At 41.1% G+C, this 25,197-nt stretch overlaps 1 protein-coding gene across 4 annotated transcripts in view; it reads left to right on the forward strand.

Annotated features, from left to right (window-relative positions):
- CDC7 (cell division cycle 7) overlaps positions 1–9,804 on the forward strand; it is a 28,674-nt gene extending 18,870 nt beyond the window's left edge. For 2 of the 4 annotated variants that reach the window (XM_053592308.1, XM_053592311.1), the window contains 2 exons: positions 2,183–2,332; positions 5,249–5,716. In XM_053592308.1, the coding sequence (XP_053448283.1) occupies positions 2,183–2,332; positions 5,249–5,643 (545 nt within the window). In that variant the 3' untranslated portion in view covers positions 5,644–5,716. Of the gene's footprint in view, positions 1–2,182; positions 2,333–5,248; positions 5,717–9,228 lie in introns of those variants that run through there. The other 2 variants (XM_053592310.1, XM_053592309.1) reach the window with 2 other exon arrangements.
- Positions 9,805–25,197: the final 15,393 nt, after the last annotated feature.

Genomic DNA, 25,197 nt, shown 5'->3' on the forward strand with positions numbered 1-25,197 from the left:
AATAAATGAATCCCACTATTCACATGGATTATGGGCTTTGAAGAAATGCATTAATTCATTATATGTCTGTTCTGTGCTTGCTGATCATACAAAATTGAATAAGACCATCTGTTTCACTCTGGTGTAACATACTCTCAAATAATTATAAAGTAACCTATTGAGTGTAGTGATAAAACCATACAAAGTATTTAAAGGTATCCAATTATCCTAACTCAAAGGGATTGTGGAAGAGAATCCTGGAAAAGGTGACCTCTGAGATAAGAATATAAATTGGGGGCGGCGCCTGTGGCTCAAGGAGTAGGGCGCCGGCCCCATGTACTGGGGGTGGCAGGTTCAAACCCGGCCCCGGCCAAAAACTGCAATAAGAAAAAATATATATATATAAATTGGGGTGGGAGGTTAACTTTGAGACATGAATTGAGGAAATCAAGAAATAATCCAGTTGCACCAGAAACTAAAAGTTTATTGTTGCTAGGATATTTAGATGCAAGTTGAGGAACAGTAAGAAACAAACCTGGGAAAGAGGTAAACAAAGTCAAATCACACTTGTTAACAGGTTGGACTCTATGCTATAGATGCTGGAAAGTTATTCAAGAGGAAGAGATGGTAAGGTGACATTCTAGGTGGATTATTCCAGCAGATGTGCAGAGGATAGGTTTTGGAGAGTGGTAGCTTGCAGTGGTTCAGGTGAGAGATGGTGCAAGTGTGAATGATAGCATTGGTAATAGGAGTGAAATAAAAAGAAAGGCAAAGGATTGGGAAGGCAGACTTTGGTGGGTAATTAGGTAGAATTTGGGATGGTGAGGGAGCAAAGCATTCAGGATGTTTACAGATTCCTATCTTAGGGCCTTGAATGTGTGCTAGTAACAAGTTGGAGAGTAAAGGAGAAGTAACTGGTTTATAATAGGGAAATGTAAGGCTGGTTCGAGGCATAATTAGTTCGAGATATTTGTGGAATTCCAGACAGAGATAATCCAACAGAATAAAAGTTGAAACTGAAGCTCAGGAACAGAGCTGAGCTAGGAACACAATTGAGTGTCGTCACCTTTATACTAAATGGTAGTTGAAGCCATGAAGCAGGTGGACCAATCAGGGAACGTATAATTGGGAAGATGTTAGAACTTCGAGGAACCTCAGCATTTAAGGCTTAGAGGAAATATTGAAGAAGGAGCAGGCAGAGGTACAAAGGGAACTAAAAAAAGGCATGTTAAACAGAGGCTAAAGGATTAGAGAGCGAATTACGTGGTGATACTAGGAGGACAGTTAGGAGAGAGGTCCCTAAAAGGAAAAAAAATGAGCTTTTCAACATGAAGCTGAGCTGGTCTTAACTGCTGGAATTCTGTAGATTAAAGGGATTTTTGTCATTGTGTGTGTGTTCTTGTGTTGTTTTTGTTTGTTTTGTGAGACAGAGTCTCACTCTGTTGACTAAACTAGAGTGCCTTGGGGTCAAACTCCTGGGTTCAAGCAATCCTCCTGCCTCAGCCTCCTGAGTAGCTGGGACTACAGGCGCCCGCCACAATGCCTGGCCAGTAATTTTTCCATTTTAGTAATCAGAGTCTCGCTGTTGCTCAAACTGGTCTCAAACTCCTGAGCTGAAAGCAGTGCTTCTGCCTCAGCCTTCCAGAGTGAGGTTAAAGTTTTTAAAACACTAGCTAAAGTTAGCATTTAGCTGAAGAAGTGCTGCTGATGTTCACTACTTTTCACTAAAATGAAAACACTTTCACTCCTATGTTATGTAATTCTTGACGAGCATCAGATTTTTTCCCACATTATTTTTAGATTTCTTTTCATCTTATTTTTTATTTCTTTGTTCATTCATTTACTGTTTTCTTATAATGAAATATCCTTTAAATTTTACCAACATGCTGTTTAAGAAAACATTGTATTTTTTTTTTTTTTAACAGACTCAATTCACTTTATGAAAACATTGTATTTTATAGGGAGGATGTTCATTAAGAAGTCTCAATCCTTGTTGAAATCACCTGAGGAACTTTTAAAATACCAGTGCCTGAACCCTACTCCAGAACTGTTCAGTCAGAATCTTAGAGAGATCAAGCCTGGCAGTTACATTTTTTAATGCTCCTAGGATGATTCTAATGCATAATAAAGGTTGAGAACTATTGATTTAAATGATAAAATCATAGGTTTGAAATTTATTTTAAAATGTTTTCTTCTGTTGCAGCAATTGACATGTGGTCGGCAGGTGTCATATTTCTTAGTTTGCTTAGTGGACGATATCCATTTTATAAAGCAAGTGATGATTTAACTGCTTTGGCTCAAATTATGACAATTCGAGGATCCAGGGAAACTTTCCAAGCTGCTAAAACTTTTGGTAAGCAGTTTTATATAACAAAACAAATGACTTTGATTATCTCCTACAGATCACTCAATAAATTATTATTAAAATCTCTTTATAAATAAACATATTCAGCGTTCATAAAGTTCTCTAATCTGAGGTAGAAAATTTATCATCTCTTTATATATGTAATCACTTAATTTTATTAAGCACAAAGTACTATACTGCTTCAGTATTTAAAGTTTAACTGTATAATCTTAAAAGAATAAAGAGTAAAATCCCTTTAGTTGTGGTTTGGCTTTTATAACAAATTTTTTTTTTTTTTTTTGAGACAGAGCCTCAGCTGTCACCCTGGGTAGAGTACTGTGGCATCACAGCTCACAGCAACCTCTACTCCTGGGCTTAAGCAATTCTCTTGCCTCAGCCTCCCAAGTAGCTGGGACTACAGGCACCTGCCACAACGCCCAACCATTTTTTTTTTTATTGTAGTTGTCGTTGTTTGGCAGGCCTGGGCTGGATTCAAACCCGCCAGCTCCTGGTATATGTGTTTTTTTTTTTTTTTTGTTTTTTTTTGGTAGAGACAGAGTCTCACTTTATGGCCCTCGGTAGAGTGCCGTGGCCTCACACAGCTCACAGCAACCTCCAGCTCCTGGTATATGTGGCTGGCGCCTTAGCTGCTTGAGCTACAGGTGCCAAGCCAACAAATATTTTTAATAATATGTTTTTTTTTTTATTTTATATTAAACATCAGGTACACTACTTCTTGGTACTCAGAATGTCCTTGCCTTGAAATGATCTTAAATAGTTAATTATAAATAATACAGTGTAGTAAGGGCTACAATAGGTGGGAGAATAGAAGTGTGTGTAGTTGTGAGATTCCGTGGGGTTAAGGTAGAAGTAAAATGAATGGAACACCTAAACTGATGGAGTGTTTTTGTAAGCATATGTTGGCCATGGGAAGTTATTTCCTCAGCCACTCAAATTCTTCTTTAAGCCTGGGATAAGTAGTATATTTCATAGGGCACCTGAGAATTACCTCAACCTCACTCTGACCAACAACCTGAGCTCAAGTGCGCACTTATGTTTATTTTCCAAGCTCAGTGATAGTTAATACTTTCTAAAGAGTGAGTGTGCTTGAGTCAGCTTACTATCACAGACTATGGAATACCCCTACGGGCAAAGCTTCACTCGGCCTACCTCACAAATAGCTGGGCTGCCTGTGCTCAGCCCCAGGATCAGTGGTTCCTAACCACTGATCAGTGCATATCAGAATTGTCTGAGAACATTTATTTAAGAAATGCATATGCCTGCCCTATCCTTCTCATTCCTGGAAAATGAGATTCAGGAAAACATGATAATTAGGAAGGCTCCAGGACTGATAGTTTGAAACAATTGATTTTAACCAAGAGCTACTTGTGGTTAAGAACAAAAATAATTGTCCCTTGCTTAAGCACCAGTACTGTGGTCTGATCCACAAGAAAAACTTAGTGGTGAAGTCCTCATCCAAAATACTTTCCTACAGCAAAATCAATCTACAGTTGTACCTGTCTTATACCTAGTATAAAAAAAATTATTTGAGGATAATAGGATGATATAATACATACAAAGGAAAAGTGACCAAGAATGGGAGGCAAAATTGGTATTTTGGAAATGGCATTCTTACATAAGAATAAATAGAACATGAGTATGTTTTTTCTTAACTAACTGCAAAAACTTTTATCTACTATTGAATAATGTTGTGAGAAGCTTATGAACATGAAGTTTATCAGCCAGCTCCAGAATATTTTGTTGTACAGCTTGAAGCCCTGTTGGTAAAGTTATAGTCAGAACTAACAATGGAAGTATAGCTTCTGACAATAAAAATACTCCAGAGCAAGTGCCATGATAGCAGGCAAGAGCTTTTAGAGGTTTATCATTATAATAATAATAAAAAAGTAATGCTATATAGCACTTACTTCAATTTTATTAGTATGATTTCTTTAGTTATTTTAGTCAGATCTTACTATAACTTTGGACTGAGTACAGAAGACTCAAAATTTCAACAAACTAGTGTTCCCCTTTAGAACCTACAGTAATGACTTGGCTGAGATTAGCAGTGAGAGAGCCTTCACTTCCTTTGTCTGTAACCTGCTTCTTGTCCTTAACCATCGTGGATTGTCATTAACTACTTGTTGAGTTGTGTTGAATAAATTAAAAAGGAAAACCTTCAGCTAAAACCAATTCCTGACACATAGTAGTCTATGACAAAATATGTTTCAATTGTATGTGTTAGTTTAAATTACTTTCCCTATTTTAAATGAGCTCTCTGTTTGATCATCAAAAAAATAATGTAGGCAGGCCCAGCTCATGCCTGTAATCCAAGCACTCTGGGAGGCTGAAGTGGGTGGATTGTTTGAGTTCATGATTTCAAGACCAGCCTGAGCAAAAGCAAGACCCCGTCTCTACTAAAAATAGAAAAACTGAGGCAAGAGGATCATTTGAGCCGGATTTTGAGGTTGCTGTGAGCTGTGACATCACGGCACTCTACCCAGGGCGATAGTTTGAAACTCTGTCTTTAAAAATAAATAAATAAATAATATAGGCATATCATACAGCTTCATGACATGCCATCATGTATATTGTTAATTATTTCATGACTATAGAGTACATTAAGAATAAAACTGCAGCTAGTTAAAGATTATACAAGGGTAAAGGATGCTGGCAGAGTCAAGTGAGTGCCTGGTATAGCATAGCACTGCTTTTTACGTACTATCTCCCACTTTATTGTTTGGCCTTCAACTTGTGTAATTCAGACAACTTAAATATAGCGTGTGGTACTCTTTATCTCATACCCAATGTGTATATACTCTTAAATATCCATAAAGCACATGGTTGGACTTGTATGTTTCTCATGAGAGAGGCTTCTGATATATTTCAATTATATAATAAAATGCACTTTTTTTTTCCTTTTAGGCAAATCAATATTATGTAGCAAAGAAGTTCCAGCACAAGATTTGAGAAAACTCTGTGAGAGGCTCAGGGGTATAGATTCCAACACTCTCAAATTAACAAGTGATTCACAAAGGCCTGCTTCTCATCATCCCACTTTTTCAGAGAAGACTGACCATAAAGCTTCTCCCCTCATCCAAACACTTCAAAAACAACACTCAGGGAGTTCATTGTATAAAAGGGACAGTAATGGCTGTGGGGGTCGTTTTGATGAGTACACCACCAATTTAGCAGGCTGGGATGAGGTACCTGATGAAGCTTATGACTTGCTTGATAAACTTCTAGATCTAAATCCAGCTTCAAGAATAACAGCAGAAGAAGCTTTGTTGCATCCATTTTTTAAAGATATGAGCTTGTAATTATGGGTCTTCATTTAATGTTTACATTTGTGCATTGTGAGGTGGAGTAAAAAAGAGTTCTGTGTAATGGCCATATGTTTTGAGACCAGAGCAGGGTGAATAATTTATTTTAAAATTTTGATATTTGCTTTGGTGGCAGATTCTAAAATACAGATTAAGATTACTTAAAATGCCAGGGATATTCTTTGTACTAACAACACAATCTGTAAATTAACACTACCCTAAGTAGAATCAGATCTTTAGTTTCCCTTACTACTTTTCACTGCTGTATACAGAAAAATGAGCAGTTTTAATTTTAACTAATTAAAATTAATGGATGTAATAGGGATCGAATAAGTCAAAAGGATATAGTTTACTGATTCTTAGAGCTATGAGCTATGTATACTTTGGGGTAACTCACCCTGGTGCTGGCAGTTTTATAAGCAAAAAAGATTACTTCGTCTAGAGATATTTATTATGCCTTTTATGAACGCTAAATTCATGAAAAAATGTTGGTCATAGGGCAAAATATCACTTAAAATTGAATGAATCTACTTTTTTTAAAAAAGTATTTTATGAAAGCATTTTCGTGTGAATTGCTGTTTTGATCTTTCTACCTTCTCTGCCTCCACTGGAAACATTCTTCTTGGAAATTATACGGTGCTTACCACAGAGTTTCTGGGTGCTTTATTAAACATTGCATGTGTTTATAGTTGAGAACTTAAAATAATGCTTATACCAGTTGATAAAGGAAAGCTGCAGGACCAAAGTGAAGATGGATAGTTTAAAATGCTTTTCTTTTTCACACCATCTTAGTGTAATTAGGTAGCTACTAAAAGGAAAGTAAATACAATTGAAAATATTAGAGATTTTTCCTCTGTCCAGAGTCATGCATATCTCTATATCCTGTTTTGACTGAGCTGGTTCTGCTCAGAGAACGATAATTATGCTAGAGTCTTAGGTAGGTTGAGAAGGGAAATAATGAGGTAGGCAAAGAAGAAAAGGACATACAATAGGGGTTTATATATAATTTATGTTTCAAAATGATGTGTTTTTTTTTTTTTTTTAGAGACAGGGTCTCACTGTGCTGTCCAGGCTGGTATATAAACTTTTTTTTTTGTGGTTTATTTTTGACCGGGGCTGGGTTTGAACCCGCCACCTCCGGCATATGGGACCGGCGCCCTACTCCTTGAGCCACAAGCGCCGCCCCAAAATGCTGTGTTTTAATGACAGCATATCAAACTTCCTATGGGAAATAAGTCTGGGAGGGTGTGTGCTGACAGGTTTCCCATTTAGTAGTCAGTTTAGAAACAGCTAGGGACATACATATATTTTGTTATTTTGAGCACTGATAGGTCAGTATGCCTATCTGATACATTTGGTAAGTATATTAATATGTATATATAAACCATTACCACTGGTCTGCTTTATCTTATGTTATAATGTTTTTTAAAAAACCTGAATGTTCTTGAATTGATATGTTTAATAAAGTTATCCTTTTATATTTTTATGTCAGACTATTCATTTGAAAAATGATAGCTTTAGCAGTGCCCGTAACTCAGTGGTTAGTGTCGGCCACATCCACGGAGGCTGGTGAGTTCAAACCCAGCCCAGGCCAGCGAGGGCAACAATGACAACTGTAACAACAGCAAAAAATAGCCAGGCATTGTGGCGAGTGCCTGTAGTCCCAGCTACTGGGGGAGGCTGAGGCAAGAGAATTGCTTAAGCCCAAGAGTTGGAGGTTGCTGTGAGCTGTGATGCCAAGTAGTCTACCCAGGGTGACAGCTTGAGACTGTCTCAAAACAAAAAAAAAGAAAAATGATAGCCTTTTCTTTTAAGTATTGATCACTGGAATTTCTCTTTTAAGATCGGTGAATGATCTCTCTTTAGCAAATAATGGGTACAGTAGGTTAACAAATTTGCCCTAACTCAAGTAATAAAACAGATTTTTTTATAGAAAAGGTGTTCATCAGTTTGATGAGAATATTTCAGATTGTATATGAAACCAGCACATTGTACCCCTTGATTGTACTAATGTACACAGCTATGATTTAACAATAAAAAAATAAAAAAGAAAAAAAGAAAAGGTGTTCATTGACTTAATTTATAGGATATTTGTCACAAATAGTAAAACAGTAAACCATCTCAGTGACCAAAAGGAAGTCTTTACCCAGCTAAACTTTTTTAAAAAAATTTATTATTAAATCATAGCTGTGTACATTAATGCAATCATGGGGCACCATACACTGGTTTTATGTTACCATTTGACATATTTTCATCACACTGTTAACATAGCCTTCCTGGCATTTTCTTAGTTAAACTTTTTGACTTATAGTCAAGTCAAAAGAACCACCATTGTTGACCACCTTCCTGCACTGACCACCTTAAGTTGACCTAATTTTCATAGACCAGATATGCACCACATGTACGTATCAGTACAGTAGGCCTAGTTCCTTATGTTGACCACTTTGTTATAGCCCCTTGGGTGGTCAACTTACAGAGGTAGTACTGTATTCAGAAGAAAAATTTACCATAAGGGCAGGGAGGGAAATATTCTCTACAAAAGTTTAAAATTAAGAGCTCTTTTAACTTTCCAGTAATGTCACTTAGAGGGCAGAACTTGGTTGATATGCAAGGGGGAAGGTAATGTGAAATGGTGTTTAAAAAGATAACCTGTAGCTCAGTGGGTAGGGTGTTGGCCACATATACTGAGGGTTGTGAGTTCAAACCTGACCTGGGCCTGCAACAACAAAAAGAATAGCCAGGTGTGTGGCAGGCACCTATAGTCCCAGCTACTTGGGAGACTGAGGCAGGAGAATTGCTTAAGCCCAAGAGTTGGAGGTTGCTGTGAGCTGTGATGTCACAGCACTCTACTCAGGGTGACAGCTTGAGACTGTCTCCAAAAAAAAAAAAAAGATAGTATCACAAATTGCTTCTCAAGGAATTTCAATACCGCCAGAGAATATTGCCTTAATTTTCACAAATAGTCCCAAAGTGTTGAATCAGAATTAGCAAGGAGTTTCCATATACATATCCTTCAGGTTTTTAAGCCTTCTGATACTCCCTAAAAGATTTCAATTAAGCAAAATAGTCATTGCTAGGGAACAACTAAGAAGGTAACTAGTTAATGCCATTTCCTATTATTATGGAAATTCCCAGGATATTCAGCTATTTTTCACCATCAGCTTTTAAAAATTCTTATCACTCAGATGTCAGATAAACTGTTAAGGGTACTTTCACTTAATAAGCTTTAGACTTTGAGACCTATTAATATGTATAAGCTGCAAGTATTGATTTTTAAAGCAAGACTGCAGCTGTAGCATTTTTAATGAAACTTTTCCTTTTAAGGAGACAGATGATTATGGTTGTCTTAATGACCTAAATAAGAATGTGGTTCAAGAGTTGTTGTTCCAAAGAATTAAACAGTTTACTTCAAAATCTGAACAAAAGTTACAAAGCGATGTTGCTATCTTACTGTTTTTGGCGTCAGCATTTGTAACAAAATGGTGTTACAGATGTCAGAATATTGATTGTAAAAAATCTTGAAACCCACAAAACTCTCGTAAGCTTAGGTCTTAGTAATTTCTGTTGTTTGTGTGATTTCAGCTGGATACGTCACTGCAAAGTTATTTATCTTAAGAAACTGGCCAAATTTGGCGGGTAATGCTGTCTGCCAGTGTCTGCAGATGTATTGTTTCCACCTACGTTTATGCCTGTTGTCCGTGGCAGAGAACACTAACACCAGACAGAAAGGTCAACTCTGTTCAGATTTTTCCTATGTTCTTAGAACTGATGTTACTGTTTCCTAATTTTGTCAAATTATACGTCTGAACTGTTTTCCTTTCTTGAAAGGTGGATGTTATCAACTACTTACCAGATAAATAACCAGAAGTAATTAATGCTGTGTCAAATGACAATCAGATTTTCAACAACGTGACCACAGAGGTCAGTGTAAGGCAAGTACTTAGTAAATAATGACATTTTCGATATCTAAAGTTAAAAGGCATGATCTTAGGAAAGCAATTGCAAATTGGGTGAGAAAATGGTAAAAGTTCAACAAGTTGCAACATAATTTCAGAGCTTATTTGACCTGTTCTTTTTTCTCAATAGAAGAACTAAAAAGACAAAATTTTCCTTGACCTCTGTTTTGAGTGCTTTAAAAAATTAACAATACATAGTAAAGAGTTCAAAATGAACAAAATAAAAGCTTACTTGGAGAGGGTATATGTAGCTTTTATAAGGCAAGAAAGATGACTAGAAAACAGATGTAAATAGTTTGAAATTTCTATTAAGCATGCACCCTCTACAAAATCACCTTTTTGAATTTAACACATCATGTCAGAGCCATTGGCAGATTCCATTTGGACTCTCATGAAGCAATTCTTTAAGGAAAGGAACAGGTTTAGCACTAGGAAATTTAATCCTAACATGAAAGAAAATAGGAAATAGCTCCTAGATTCATCTCTGGTTGTAGATTTAGAGAAAGCCAACGTCACTCTAGGAAGGAACCAAGAAGATGGATCAAAGGATAGGCTTCTGACATCCTGAAATCAGAAGAGAAGTAACTGAATGCTGCCAGCTGTGGGCTGAGTAGTACAAATCAGAAAATGAAAGAATCATTGGATGATTTTCCAATCAGACTTTTTGCATATGTTCCTTATCCACATTCTATTGATAATGTGTTTTTATATGTGTATTTAATTATGTATTTGCTCTTTGTGTAAATTCCTTCCATAACTTCTCTGAAGACTAGCATATGATCAAGAAATGACTCCAACTAGGACAAGACTAAGAAGTAAATCAGAAACAGATGTATGGGTCAGTAGCCCCATATTGTGGTTATTTTAGCTCTGTCCTTAAGAAAAAGGAGCAGAGGACTGAGCAGCCACCTCCAAATTGCTCTAGACACTCATCTTAATGCTTTTTGGCCCAGTAGAAACTTCCTTATTTCTTTGGCATGCGGCTGATTGCTGTCTTCCTACACTCAAATGCTCTGAGTAAAAACAAAACCAGTCACACTATATGGGTATGTATATGAGTAATCTTTAGACGAGTATTAATACTACTCCTTTAAAATACACCGTTCCCCGAGGTTTGTGAAAGGAATGTTTGGTCCCTTATAGTTTTGTTATTTTGAAACTCTATAAGCAAATGGCCATATCAAATGTGTACTCTTAAAAAAAGGGAAACACATTATCATTCTTGTGTTTAAAAAAAATTAAAAACACCAGCATCTTATATCTCTTTGTTTCGTGTTATGAGGAAACATGTTTCTTGTTTTCCCCTGTACAATGCGATTAGATTAGTGCATTTATCAAGCTGGGTGCCAATAAATATGTTGAGTGAATGCATTTAAGTTACATTTAATTAATTTCCTTTCTTGACAAAATACTAAGCCAAAACTTCTCTTACCAAGAGTGCCTGTTTTCCTAAGTTTAATACGATTGATTTGAGAATGACACCAAAAGGTAAGAAAAATGAAATGCCTCGTGCCTCTTACATGATCTGTTTTCAGTAGACAACACTTCTTCCCCATAAAAATGTAATCTAGATGAAGGCAAGATTTTCTGATGCTGTGCTGTAGGTTCCAAGTAGCCCCAAGGGGGTCTTTGGACTTTGTAGTGGCCATTACCTGGAATGTCTTTCCCTCCAATACGGGTATTGCAAACACATTCATTTGGTGGGGCACGGTAGCTCATGCCTATAATCTGAGCACTCTGGAAGGCTCAGGTGGGTGGATTGCTTGAGCTCAGGAGTTCCAGACCAGCCTGAGCAGGATCTAGACCCCCATCTCTAAAAATAGCCAGGCATTAGTGGTGGGCCCCTATAGCCCTGGCTACTTGGGAGGCTGAGGCAAGAGGATAGCTTCAGCCCAAGAGTTTAAGGTTGCTGTGAGCTGTGATGCCACAGCACTGTACTGAGGGCAACAAAGTGAAACTCTGTCTCAAAAAAACCCGACAATAACAACAACAAAAATACCCTCATTCATTCTTCCTAGGCTATCAAAAGTTCCACTCCTCCCTCCACAGAGTCTTTCCTGGTCAGCCCAAATGTCCATTTCCTTGATTCTCTATACACAGATTATAAGCTTCTTAAAGATAGAGACTGTTTTATATGCTCACATATTGCCTATCACTACATTTAGAGAGACTCAGTCAAAACTTTGGAGCTGACCAGAAACCTGACACGATGGGTATTTCCAGTCCCCACCAGGGTAATCCCAGGCTAAGGACAGCTCCTTTGTTAAAACATCTGCAAGATTATGTTTTCCCTTGCTCATCTGTCCTAAGGCTTCTCAGCTCCCCCACCCCCATCCCATCCATCTCAATTCTAATTTCTCCATTCTCGTTTGCTAGTGCTTTGTTCCCATTGCTTGGACCTCAGTGGAGACAGAAAACAGCTGGTGGATATTTTATTTGTGATAACCCTTTACATCCCTTCTGTAAGAAGCCAGTGAGCAAAAATTTTACAATTGACTAGTATAGTCATGGTTTTAGCTCCTACTGTGTGCCAAGTACCATAACAAGCAAGAAATTCCAAAAACTCATGATGTGTTCTGAGAGTGCCATTTCTGTATCCAAACTGCATATTTAAGAATGTCTCTCTCAACTAGAAGCTGTTTGAAATTGTTGGAAATGTATTCCACATTTTTAGCTTTGAAAACTGTGAACATGACGTGTGGCATTTGAGGCTAGCTCTGCTTTGGGAGCCAGCTGTATTTTATTGAGTGGAACAGAGATTCTTCCAGTGTTTTTTGAGAACCACACGAGGCCTTAAGTATCTTCACTGGGGTCTCACTTTTCAAAGTATAGATAGCACAACTAGGGAACACTGTAATGCCTCTTTCTTCACCCTTTGTTGATTAACAAAATAAATCCTAACTGGAGGAAGTATAACATGAAGGAATCGGCCAAGACCAGCTTTTCCCTGCACTGAGTCACAGTTTACTCATCTGTAAAACAGGGTTTATGTGACTACCCCACTGTTTGAAGGAATAAGTCAGAGTATGCTTGCTAAATACAATGTTGACACAAGGACATAGTTTCCCCTTCCTCCTATTCTTGTCTCCTGCCCTTACAGGGGAGAATTGCCTTACACATATTTCTTCCTTCACCTTCTTTGGCACATTGGAGTTTTTAAACCATGAAGTGGAAAATTGCCCTTGTCTTGGGATGCCCTGAGCCTCGCACCATGGTGATGCAAATTTTCTATACATTGTGATGTCTTTTCTGTCATCCACTAGGTGGCAGGCATTCCTTTGGCATATTCTGTAAAGAAGCCGCCCAGAATGTTCGGACTGATGTATCAGTAAGGCTACTGAAAGAGAAAAGAATGTACACAAAAGAAATCGACTCTTGTGCAATTAAAACAATTTTACCAGGCAAAGAGAGAGCTGGGGATCATCTAATACCCCCTCATCTTTTTTAGCCACAAACTTCTCATATCTTCTGTTGTTTTCTGGGCTTTTGCATATCCTATTTGCTCTGCCTGGAGCACTTCTTCATCACACCCCAGCTTTCTTCACCTCCTTTCAGATCTCAATTTAGACATCATTGCCATTAGGAAGACTTCCTTGGCCTCTCATTGTGAGTTCAGGACGCCGTACATTTCCCCTCACTCCATCGTGTTCGTGAGCTTCCTGCTCATCATTTAACACCCTGCTCCGATGCTGCCTCCTCAGTCAGGCTCCCGGTTTACTTGTATGTTATCTCTCCTTTTGGCACCTAGAACAGTGCTTGGTACAAAACCCTGTGGTAAGGAATGACTGTGCTCCCACAGCACTTTGTACCCTCGAGTTATTCCTGTTGTGCCCCTTACAGCACTGCGTTATCAATCCCTCTTTTCTGTATCAGTAGACTGTGAGCTCCATGACAAGAATCAGGTCTGTTTTGTGCACACTGTATCTCCAGTACCTGGCACAGGCCTCAATAAATGCTTGTTGGGAAATGGGCACACAGTGAAGCATAGTTTCATTGTTTTCTGAGGAGGTCAGTGAATCAGAGGAGGAGAGATGTTAGCAGGGACCTACACCAGGCCTTCTTTGCTACCACAGCATCTATTATGTATTCAGAGTCAGCCAGGTGAGGGTTTTTTCTTTTTTTATTTTATTTTAGTTTTTTAGAGACAGAGTCTCACTTTATTGCCCTCAGTAGAGTGCTGTAGTATCACAGCTCACAGCAATCTCCAATTCCTGGGCTTAGGCGATTCTCTTGCTTCAGTCTCCTGAGTAGCTGGGACTACAGGCGCCCCCCACAATGCCTGGCTATTTTGTTGTTGTTGTTGCAGTTTGGCCAGGGTTGGGTTTGAACCTGCCACCCTCGGTATATGGGGCCGGCGCCCTACTCACTGAGCCACAGGCGCCGCCCAGCCAGGTGAGGTTTTGATAGCAGTTGCACTGAATTTTCAATGAGTGAATTTAGAGTTAATGGCAAACTTTTTAGGAAGTTAATCATAGTTTGCAGAACAAAAATTTGAGGTGGCCACAGAAGGTTTAAGGAAGCCGATGTTTTTGAGCAGCTACCTGGTGACCAAATTTAGTGATAGAAAAATACACAACTGTGTGGGTTTAGATAGTTAGCCATGAGAAATGAGGCTGAGGTGTAACATTTAGAAAAAGAAAAAAATAATCCGATGTGGCATATGAACACTTTGCAAGAATATGCTCTGGGTCTTCCGCAGCAAATGATGTTCATATATGAGGCCTCCTCTACAAAGGCCCTGGGGTAAAGGTAGGACCTCACTCTGGCCCGAGTCTCTCAGCTCAAGAAAGCCTAGATCACCTCCATATTTTTAAGGTTCCCAATGTGTTAATGTTCTAAAAATGACAAAAATGATAGTTTTAAATATTTCCATTCAACAATTTACACCTTTAACATGGGTACGTGCATAATCTATGATAAGTTTACATGTTAAGTCGCAAGCCACATGACATTGTTGATACTCAACCATTTCTTGAAAATAACAATTTCATGTAGTTCAACCTAATACAACTGCTTTTGGACATAAATGTCAGAAGTCTATGTGGGAGGTGCTGCCTGTAGTGACGACAAGGACCTAGCTAAGGGCACCCCCGCTCACCCCAACTCTCCCAATACCGACTACAGCCTGAAGGTTGAGGGCATCCCATCTGCGTGTAGGGACTCTCAGCCTCTAAACAAAAGTTTAGACCCTGCAGAGGAGGCTGTAGCCCGGGCTAAAAGAAGGATAAATCCTAGAATTCTGAATTCTAGAGAAGCCTATATATGTATTAAAGGTGAGGAGATAATCTGATAATGTCTTTGTATCTTTCCAAGTACAAATGTTGGAGGCTTCTCTGTTCCTAAGTAGAAGAAAATGCAGCCATGCCTGGTGCACAGTGGGCCTCCAGAAATTTTAATCGACTGCTCGTCCTCTCCCTCCCTCAACCGATCATCTCTTCACTCTGCTGCTGAGGGTGAGACGGGTTCTGTTTTACTCATTTCTGCCTCACTCCAGCAGTGAAAATAGTGCTAAACAACTCTAGGCTCTTTCCCTGCCCTTTCCCCTTCTCTCAGACATATACGCCCTCCTCCATCCTTAATTTCCTCACCCACCTGCTTCTCCAGCCTTCTCTTGCTCCACATCCCTTTTGTTCCTCCCTCCTCCTGTGCCTCCAGCAACCACTGGGCAGTAAGCGAAGAAGCCATTGCGTCCTCCCACCCCCATAACAGGTCCTAAGTGGATTTTCCTTGACATTGAGAGGTCACGAGGTACACCTTGGTGCTCTCCATAAAACACAGTTGTTTTGATAATCGTAATGAGACCAAGATGTTTAAATTCTTCTTCTCACTCTCATCACCACAATGTGAGATGGATCCAAATATGTCGCAATAGCATGGCCTTCGGCCTACAGCTCTTGAGTTATAAAATGTTGCAGCAAGCTCTCCTTGTATAGCAACGTTGTCAGCCAAGAATTCTATCCTTAACCCAGTCAGAAAAAAAGTGCTAAAGTACTTTCTCATTACCGTGCTCACAGATTTTTCAGATGAAAATTCTCTCTGACGAAGCCAACATCTGAAATCTTGTAGGAGTATAGGCAAGACTCCTCCAGCAATTCCTGTTTTCCTTTCCGAGACTCTGTGTCTGCAGCCCATCCAAGCAGGAGCTTATCAGTGGCTTGGGAGCCCCCGAATGCTGCGCTTCCCTAATTGCACAGTTAAGGGGTGGCAGATGTTTGAATTGGCAGCTGGACCGCAGTAGGTGGAAATAAGAACATTGTGTTCCTTTGCACGTGGAATCGTGAATAGTTTTTCCAGCATACGATGAAGTTGCAATAAGAAGGAAAATCTGGACTTTAGCTTTTTGGTTTTCCTCAGGATATAAATTTTAGGGAATCTCTCCATATTGTAAAGCCCCACAGTACTTTGTACCTCTTTTGGAGCAGCATTTCCTTCAGCCCGCCCTCTGCCCTGCATTGTCCTGATTTGTGCACCTGTCTCATCCCTGAGCAGTTGCCAGGTCCTGTAGGTTTTCATACATGCATTCCAACCTTGCACCTTCCCACCCAGTGTCTAGCACGGTACTTGGCAGAGTTGGCATTCTGATATCTTCTGCACTGTTAAAGTTTGTTTCGGAGCTGTTTTAATCGAATACTTCTCACTGCCCCAACTTATTTGGGGAACTTAGTGTTTAATATGTTAGAAAGAGACTCAAGAGACTGTAAGAGACTCAAATTGGAATGTATGCCCAGGTCTCAACAGCTGCATTTTCTTTGGGAAAAATGGATTTCTGGTCCCCCAGTGCTCACATTAGTGTTCTGTGAGCCTGCCTCACCTCCCAAGCACGTCCTACCATAGCTGAGTAATTCAGGGGATAAATCTAACAAGCTGGGTCCCTCAAATTGTCACTTCCAGATTTTTAAAACTTTAAGGTACTGGGGTTTAAGCTGAGACATATTAAAGATGAGGATCTTTGGGAAGATTCAGACTAATCGCTGGGCTGCCCCTGTTCCCACTTCACCCAGCATCTCAATTTCCATTGAGCTCGAGTTGACTGAGGCTTGTTTCTGTTGCACACACTCAGAGACCTGTGCCAATATGTGTGCAATGTTTGTGAAAGGCACTGAGAGAGCCTGCTGGGCTTTGAGGTCTGATGCTGCCTTAAACTTGCTATGTGATGCAGTATAAGTTAAACCACTCTAAACCTTGCACTCTCATCTTTAAATATGTATTATCACCAGACATTCAAGTCAATGCTAGCAAGAGGACATTGAGAGATGGATAGAATTGTAAGACGCAGAAGTGATAGAGGAAGTTTATGCAGAGAATGAAGACCAGCACAGGCAAAGATCACGGGCTTAGGAAAGCAAGAGCCTTTTTGGGAAGCAGAAGGAACTCAAGAGCATAAGGTTCCTTGTTTTAAAAATGTAGGTTTTATTATTGTAACAGATAAGGAGACAGAGAAGACTGTTCCAGAAAAGGTCGTTTGTTATACTCACAGTCCCGAAAGAAGGGGGCACACCACACCGCGGGGCCCCGGGGAGGCAGACGGAGAAGGAGCAACATCAGCAACGGCCGTCAGGACGGTCTCCGTGGGCAGCAATGGGCAAGGCAGAGGACGCAGGTTTGGATTTCGCTAGTTTGAATAATTTCAGCCAGCTCAGGGGCAGAAGGCTATCCCTAGTTGTCTGGCAATGGCCCCCGGGTGATGAGGGCAGAGGACTAGTGGTCCTGAGTGAGAAAGTCCAATAAAGGAGGTATTTAGGAGGATGGGCTCTGAGCTGGTTGGTTTGCCCTTGGAAGGTATGCTTGCTAGAGGGCACGTTATTTACTGTCTCTAGGAATTGGCTATCCTTGGGAGGGGCAGCCACTGCAGGGTCAACAAGGGTCCAGCATCAAAGCATCAAAATACAAAAAATGAAAAACACGGTTACTAGATTCATGTAGGAGGTAGTAGGACTTGAGGGAGGAAATGGGAGGGAGCTAAACTTAGATCTTAAGAGACCATAAATGTTGAGCTAAGGAGTTTATGTTTCATTCTGCAAATGATCTTTCCTAGCACCCCAAAGGATTTTGAGCAGGGGAATAATACAAGAGCTGCATACGAGGTATGTGGAATACAATTCTGGTGTCTTTGGACAGAATAGGGTAGAATGTAAGGACCAGATCAACAGATCCTAATAAATAACTAGCATCCTAATAAATAAATAGCAAGTTTAAGGCAAGCAAGTTTAAGATGAGGGATTGAGGGAAAGATAGGGATAAAAACTAACTCCAATCTACCAAGTCTTGTGAGTGGAGAATGTTATTGATACAGGTGTCTGAGAAGGCACCTGTAGAAAGAGACTTAGGATGTAAGTGTGTGAAAATGATGAGTTGGGTTTTGGAAATACTGATGTCCAATAGGCAATTCTCATGCATTATTGCCTTGTGTAATTATCTGGCACTGTCTCAACTCCCCACTGTCAGAAGAACCATAGAAGACTTGTGTCTTTGTCCCTCCCCAACACCCAGCACAGAGCCTCATTCCTCTGGTTCCTGCCCTTTGGAAGGTTAACTCAGGCTATTCCTCAGAGGGTAGATCTACCAGGACTTGTCCACATGAGAAAGGAATGAGTTTGGGCTCTCTGACTGCCTAGCAGGGGTGTAAGGTGTCACTCAGGACACTCCCGTGACACTCAGGATAAGACTTAACTCCAGAGACATGGTTTCCTCACCTCTAAATAAAACCCTTTTTGAATGTTCTCTTACGTTCTTTTCTAATGCTAAAATTCTGTGAATCATTTTTGAGATTTTGTGATGCTAGAGAGATACCTAATTGATCAGGGAAGTTGACTACCCTTGTTTTGTTAATATCAACCTTAGGCAAGCCTCTTATATCTTGACTCCTACCATACCTTGTTAACCTGAGAAAGTCAATTCTAAATATTAAGGCTTCCCTATTTTTTTCCCCATATTCCCTTAAACTTGCCCCCGCTTTATGCCTGAGATAAGGACATCCTATGAAGTTGGCCTACCTGTTGGGATGAGTGGCTTCCAATGTATGCTGCAAATAAAATAGGCAGATATAACTCACAGAATCAAATCAGGACCCCTCTGGAGGATCCTAATTCTGCTACAAGAACAGGGACATGGGTGAAGATGGTGAAGAAGAAAACATGCATAAAAATTGAAAAATAGAGTGGTATAGAAAACAGCCAGGAGAAAGAAGGGGAAAGGAAGTCATATTTAGTAAAGCCAGGCATCCTCAAACTTTTTAAACAGGGGGTCAATTCACTGTCCCAAAGACCATTGGAGGGCCGGACTATCGTTTAAAAAAAAAAAAAAAGAACAAATTCCTACACACACTGCACATATCTTATTTTGAAGTTAAAAAACAAAACGGGAACAAATACAATCACACCGCCTCATGTGGCCCGTGGGCTGCAGTTTGAGGACCCCTGAGTCAACGTGTTCCCTACATAGACCCCTGAGTCAACGTGTTCCCTACTGGATTCTTTACAATCTCTTATTAACCATGCCCACAGTGCCTTGGACTTCTTTTAGAACATCAGCAGACTTGTAAGCATAGATTCAATGTCTGCCCATTAGAAGACAGGCTTTGTGAAAACAAGGACTATAGAATGTCTGCCTTATTTACATCTCAGTCCTGGTCCCTCACAGAGTTCCAGGCAAATGGTGGCTGCTGGGTGAGCATCACATGAATAAAAGAATAAAAAATTTTAATCCTGCTAATGCTGCAAAGGGAAGATAATATCTCCACTTTACAGGAGAAGGTGAGGCTCAGGGGGATTTAGCAACTCACCTGTGGTCATGTGACTAGAAAGTTGACGAGTAGGAAGACTGAAGGTGGGTACCTGAAGCTATGCTCTTTCTGTTCCCCTGGCATGTCTCTCATGAAGACTGCCCCAAGTGAGAGTCACAGTCATGTTCTTCATCTGTTCTTTGTAAAAGAAATGGACCACAGCTAACTCTAGCACAACAGAAGTTAATGGATGATATCAGAGGTTCACTGAATGGAAGAACAGTTAAGAAACTGGGGCAGTACTGGGATTCAACGAGCTGGATGGGTAAAGGTTAATTAAAGCCATGGAGTTAGATCTTTTCCAACAGGTTTTTTTCCATTTTTACTCATCACTCGGCTCAATTCAGATTCCAGGAGAGAGAATTTAATAGCCAAAGGAGAGCAGCATGCCTGTATTAACAGCCCACCAAGACTGTGTATATGGGGGTGTAGTGATCTTAACCAGAAAACAGTGGGAGTGTGTGCTGGGCATTCTAAAAAGTAGGGATGTCCACTGTGAACTGTTGACTGGAGGGCGGTCAGCAGCCTGAGCCAGAAATGAATCATCCCCTCAAGCTTATACTATCCCTCTTCTCCTCCAGGAGGTGTTCATGAAGGACAGAGGGGCAGGAAGAGGAATCTATCACAGTGTCTTTGAATGACAACCAGGCTCCTCCTTAGAAGCTTCTAAACTGTTGAAGAACTTTATCCCCCAACCCAACACCCACTCTTCCCCCAATCGAACCTGGCTGGGCTGTTTTTTATGTTGTTGTTGCTTCTGTTGTTCACATCTTCCTGTGGGATCATTTCAAATCCCTATTTCCTGATGACCCAACATCCTTCTGCAATCAACTGGCAGGGAGTGAAGCCTGCCAAAACCTCAGGTAGCAGCCCTGCTGGCACCATTTTCAGCAACATCCTGTGTTCACAATTTTCCAGTGCAGCTCCAAATGCCAGTATTGGTTTGTGAAAATTTCCATGGCCTCCTGCTGGGCTGTGCTTCACATATCCCAGTTCATAAGCACAGAAATGTTGGCCTCTTATGCTGGCCCCCAGCTCCCAATTCCCACCCTGTGCTCTGCGCCATCATTACCTTACATAGGAGCTCTGACTTCTGAAGCATCCCAAGGATCCCTTTTGGGAGGTGAGGCATATCTTAGGAGCCTAGAGAGGTTAAGGAACCCTGTTACAGTCATATGGTGTGATTGTGGCAGAACTAGTACTGGAAACCAAGAATTTGGGCCATTCATATGTCTGCTTTGGTGCAATCTCTATTCAAATCTTGCTCTTTTTTTTTTTTTTTTGGTAGAGACAGAGTCTCACTATACTGCCCTCGGGCGTCACACGGCTCACTATACTGCCATGGCGTCACACGGCTCACAGCAACCTCTAACTCTTGGGCTTACGCAATTCTCTTGCCTCAGCCTCCCAAGCAGCTGGGACTACAGGCGCCCGCCACAACCCCGGCTATTTTTTGTTGCAGTTTGGCTGGGGCTGGGTTTGAACCCGCCGCCCTTGGCATATGGGGCCGGCGCCCTACTCACTGAGCCACAGGCGCCGCCCAAATCTTGCTCATTTTTTAAATCAATTTGTTCGTCCTCTTACTGAGTTATAAGAGTTCTTTATATGGTATTCTACATACAAGTCCTTATCAGATACATGATTTGCAAATACTTTCTCTAGGCTGTGGCTTGCATTTTCATTTTCTCAATGGTATCTTCTGAAAAGCAAAAGTTTTTAATTTTGATAAAGTTAAATTTATCAATATTTTTCTTTTAAGGATCATATATTTGGTGTCCTATCTATGAAATCATTGATTTCATGTTCTCAAAGGCTTCTTCTTATGTTTTCTTCTAGGAGTTTTATACTTTTAGCTCTTACAGTTAGCTCTATGATTCATTTTTAGTTAATTTTTCCATATGGTTGGTGTGAGGTAAGGATATAAATTATTATTATTTTGCGTGGGGATATTAATTTTTCCAGTATCATTTATTAAAGACTATTGAATTACCTTGACACCTTTATCCAAAATCAATCGACCATAAATGTAAGAGTTTATTTCTGGGGTTATTCTGTCCCAATGATTGATATGCCTATCTTTTGGTCAATATCACACTCTCTTGATTACTATAGCTTTACAAAACATCCTCCAACTTTATTTTTTCAAAATCATTTTGATTTCTCTAACTCTTTTGTATTTGCATATAAATTTTAGGATCAGCCTGTCAAGTCCTACAAAAAAAACCTGCTGAAATTTGAGTTGACGATGAGTTGAAAGTATAGACAGTTGCTACCCTAATGATTTTTAATCTTCTAATTCATGAATATGCTGTGTCTCTTCCTTTGTTTCAATCTTCTTTAATTTCTCTCATCAGTGTTTTGACGTTTCTAGTGTAGAGGTCTTACATTTATTTTGTTAAAATTATTCCTAAGTATTTTATTCGTTTTTATGTTGTGATGAGTGGAATTGTTCTCTTAATTTCATTTTTGGATTGTTTGTTAGCAATGTGTCCTGCAAACATACTAAGTTTGCCTATTGGTTCTAGTAGATCTTGTTGATTCCTTCAGCTTTTCTACATACAAAATCATGTCGCCTGTAAAGAATGGACAGCTCCACTTCATCCCTCTCCAACCTGCATGTTAGTAATGTCTTTTTCTTGTCCTGCTGCACTGGCTAGCATCTCCTATATAAAACTGAATAGAAGTAATGAGAGCAAACATTTCGTCTTTTTCACCTTTGATAGATGCTGGATGCTTTGTTTTCAAAGGGAATCCTGATGCCTCTTGCAGAAAAAGTAGAGATAAAGCCTTTCTTCTTCCTTGGAGGGTATCCTCACCATCTCCTCCCACCTTTTGGCCTAAAAGGTATATAAAACTCTAAAACGCTCATCTCTCGCTCTCAGAGATCCATCTGGAGTAGCTCTGTCTCCTCGGCACCAGAATTTTTAGTACCTCAGAGGAACAGCGCTTGCTTTTTGGCTGTCTTCTGTGGGTACTCAGTGAGGAGCTGAAAATTAACCAGTGTTTGGCGCTCTGAGGAAATGTCTCCCTAAACCCCAAAAGGAGTTGAGGATGAGTCCCAGGAGAAGACAGCTGCAAGGTCCCGCACCCAGACCCTCTCCACACTTCTGCTGCTCTGTTCTTCTCCATATTCTTTGGAGTACCTAGGGAACTCCAAACAGCCCGTGCGGGGGTGGAGAACCTCCAGCCTTCTGATTTCAGGATTATTCTTTTTAAAACACAAAAACAGGCAAGAAAAGTTTCATCTTTCTGTGCTGCGTCCCTTCTAATGAATGGATTTGTTCTGTAAAATTTGGATTCGGTCAAAAGGAGGCGCGTGAAGACCTGGAAGGCCACAGGTGCCTCAAGGCTGCAAGTTCCCCGACCCTGGAAGCCCCTTAAACCCACTATGCGCATCCCAGGGTCTTGACTGCCGCCTCTCCCCGCGTGGCATGGGAAGGGTCCCCTTCCCATACTCTGACCATCATTTAGCACCTAATGAGAGTTCAACCGCATAAGGGTGCTGTTCTTCCTCTGCCACAGCTATGCGCTGACTGCACCCCACTTCAGCTCACGATCGCAGATCTGTACTGTGTAATTAGTATAGATTTTTCTTGGCTACTTGGATGTAAGAAACTTCTTATTTATTCATCCAAATAAATAAACATTTCATGCCTTAGCCACAAAAACTGATGAGAAATACAGTATTAGCCACAAACCGGGAAGCCTTTCTGAGCTTCCCGAGTGGCTGTTGGGGCCTTCAGTACGTTGTATCACCGGTAAATTATTCTCTACCTATTCCCCAAAGCCTGTTAGGTGCGTAAGAGGAACCAAATTCAACTGCCATGACGGGCACAATAAACCTCCCCGTAAATCCCTGCTGACAACCTGACGATGGGTGCGCTGGGCTCCCTACCCCGCACTACCCCGGGCCTGCCTGGTTCTCTGAGCCTACGCTCCTCGGCGCCCAGCAGCCTCCAGGACCTCCGCGGCAACTGGCGTGCCCTGCAGCGCCCACCCGGATTGGCTATTTAGCACCCACGTGATCACGGGAGTAGGCGGAGCAGGCGAGGCCCGGAGGGGCGGTCAGAACTCCTCATGCCCCGCCTGGAGGCGGCCCTGGGGACTCCGTCAACTCTATCTGCGACCCCCACGAGGCCTCAACTGTCGCTCTCTGTCAGCCCGGAGAGTGCACGCCTGCCACGCCGCTTTGTCAGCGTTTCCATTGAGCGGAGGACCCTGAATTACAAAAGTCGCTTTTCTCCAGTCAATCCAAGCCCGTCTGGCGCGAGTCCTTCATTCTCCTTTGTCAGCGAGGCAAAGACTCAGTTGTTCACCCAGTTTTGTGTCTTACAGCGAGGCAGCCCTTTTCCTGCCCTTCCTTTCCCCCCCAGAAGTGTGCCTTTCACTTGACCCGGCTCTGAAGTGCCTGGAAAATCTGCTTCAGGCGCAGATCCCGGGTCGTTGGCCTCTCATTTCCATTTCCCCCCTCCCCTGCTTGGGGCCGCTTGGGTATAGGTGGGAATAGGGCCAGGGAAGGAGGAGTCGGTGCCAACAGTTTGCAACTGGCCGCTAGTTAGTAGGGCCGGTATTTTAATGCTGGGCAAGAATGACTACAATAGCACAAATGGGAGGTCTCTCCAGCCCCAGGCGCGAGAGTGGCGTACTATCCAGGACAGGCCTGTGGGGAGGGCTGGAAGCCTCTGTGCTGTCAGAGCAGTGTCCTGTGGGTCCTTGATAAATGGAAGTATTGCTTTCCAGTGGGAAGGGAGGGGAGGCAGAGGGTTTGATAGAGGGAGGGTAAAAGGTGAGACCACACCTATGGAGCATGTTGCAAGGGTACAAGTAAAATCTATCAAGCGTAGAACATAAACGTCTTAACACAATAATCAAGTAAATGAGGCAAAAGCTATGTTGATTGGTTTGATGTAACCACATCAGATTGTATAAAAAAATCAACATATTATACCCCACGTATGCATAAATGTATTCATGATCTATGTATATATGACTTAATAAAAAAATACAATCCAGTCTTTTCAGGCAGGGCCCTCTTAGAGCTGGTCCCTTCCTGCTGGGTACCTCCGCCTTTCAGTTCTTCAACTCACCAACCTCTTCCATCCACTTCCACAAATCCCCCCGGATTATCTCCTGCAGAACACAGTATAAAATGGACTTCTGATGCCCTCCAGTTCCATTTCTCCACGTTTTTTCTGCACCCTGGCATTCTGTTTGCTTCCTTTTGCATGAAGGAAAGGATCTGAAATCTTACTCTTTAATTTCAAATTCCCTAAAGCCCCAGAGTGCTGGCTTTCCTCACCCTGCACAGTGCTTAGTTCATTCTTGTTTTTTTTTTTTTTTGTGGTTTTTGGCCAGGGCTGGGTTTGAACCCGCTACCTCCAGCATATGGGACTGGCGCCCTACTCCTTGAGCCACAGGCGCCACCCAGTTCATTCTTGACTATACAATATCCACAGTATATTGATCAGCTCCCACAAATCCTCATGTATGCCACACAACTAAAGCCCAAGATGTCTGAAGAAAAACTCAAGACTGGCTGTTCAGACCAAGGAGAGCTGCTACCCTCCCAATGCCCCCTGAGAACTGCCAGGTTTCCCCGAAACCTCTTGTGTGCAGACTGAGTTGTGTTCATTGAGGTTAACAGATTAATTTTTTCTCTGTACTCCCTTTATCCAAAGAAAAGATTTGATGGAAAAGGCAGATGGAAATTTGGGGGTGGGGTGGGGCTATTTCAGAGCAGGTTTTTCTGAACCTTTGAGGCACATTTTATAGGGGACTGAGGTGCCAGAGTCTGTAATTTTACAAAGCAGCTCA

The sequence above is a fragment of the Nycticebus coucang genome, chromosome 5, assembly GCF_027406575.1.
Source record: "Nycticebus coucang isolate mNycCou1 chromosome 5, mNycCou1.pri, whole genome shotgun sequence".
In the NCBI taxonomy this organism is placed as follows: Eukaryota; Metazoa; Chordata; class Mammalia; order Primates; family Lorisidae; genus Nycticebus; species Nycticebus coucang.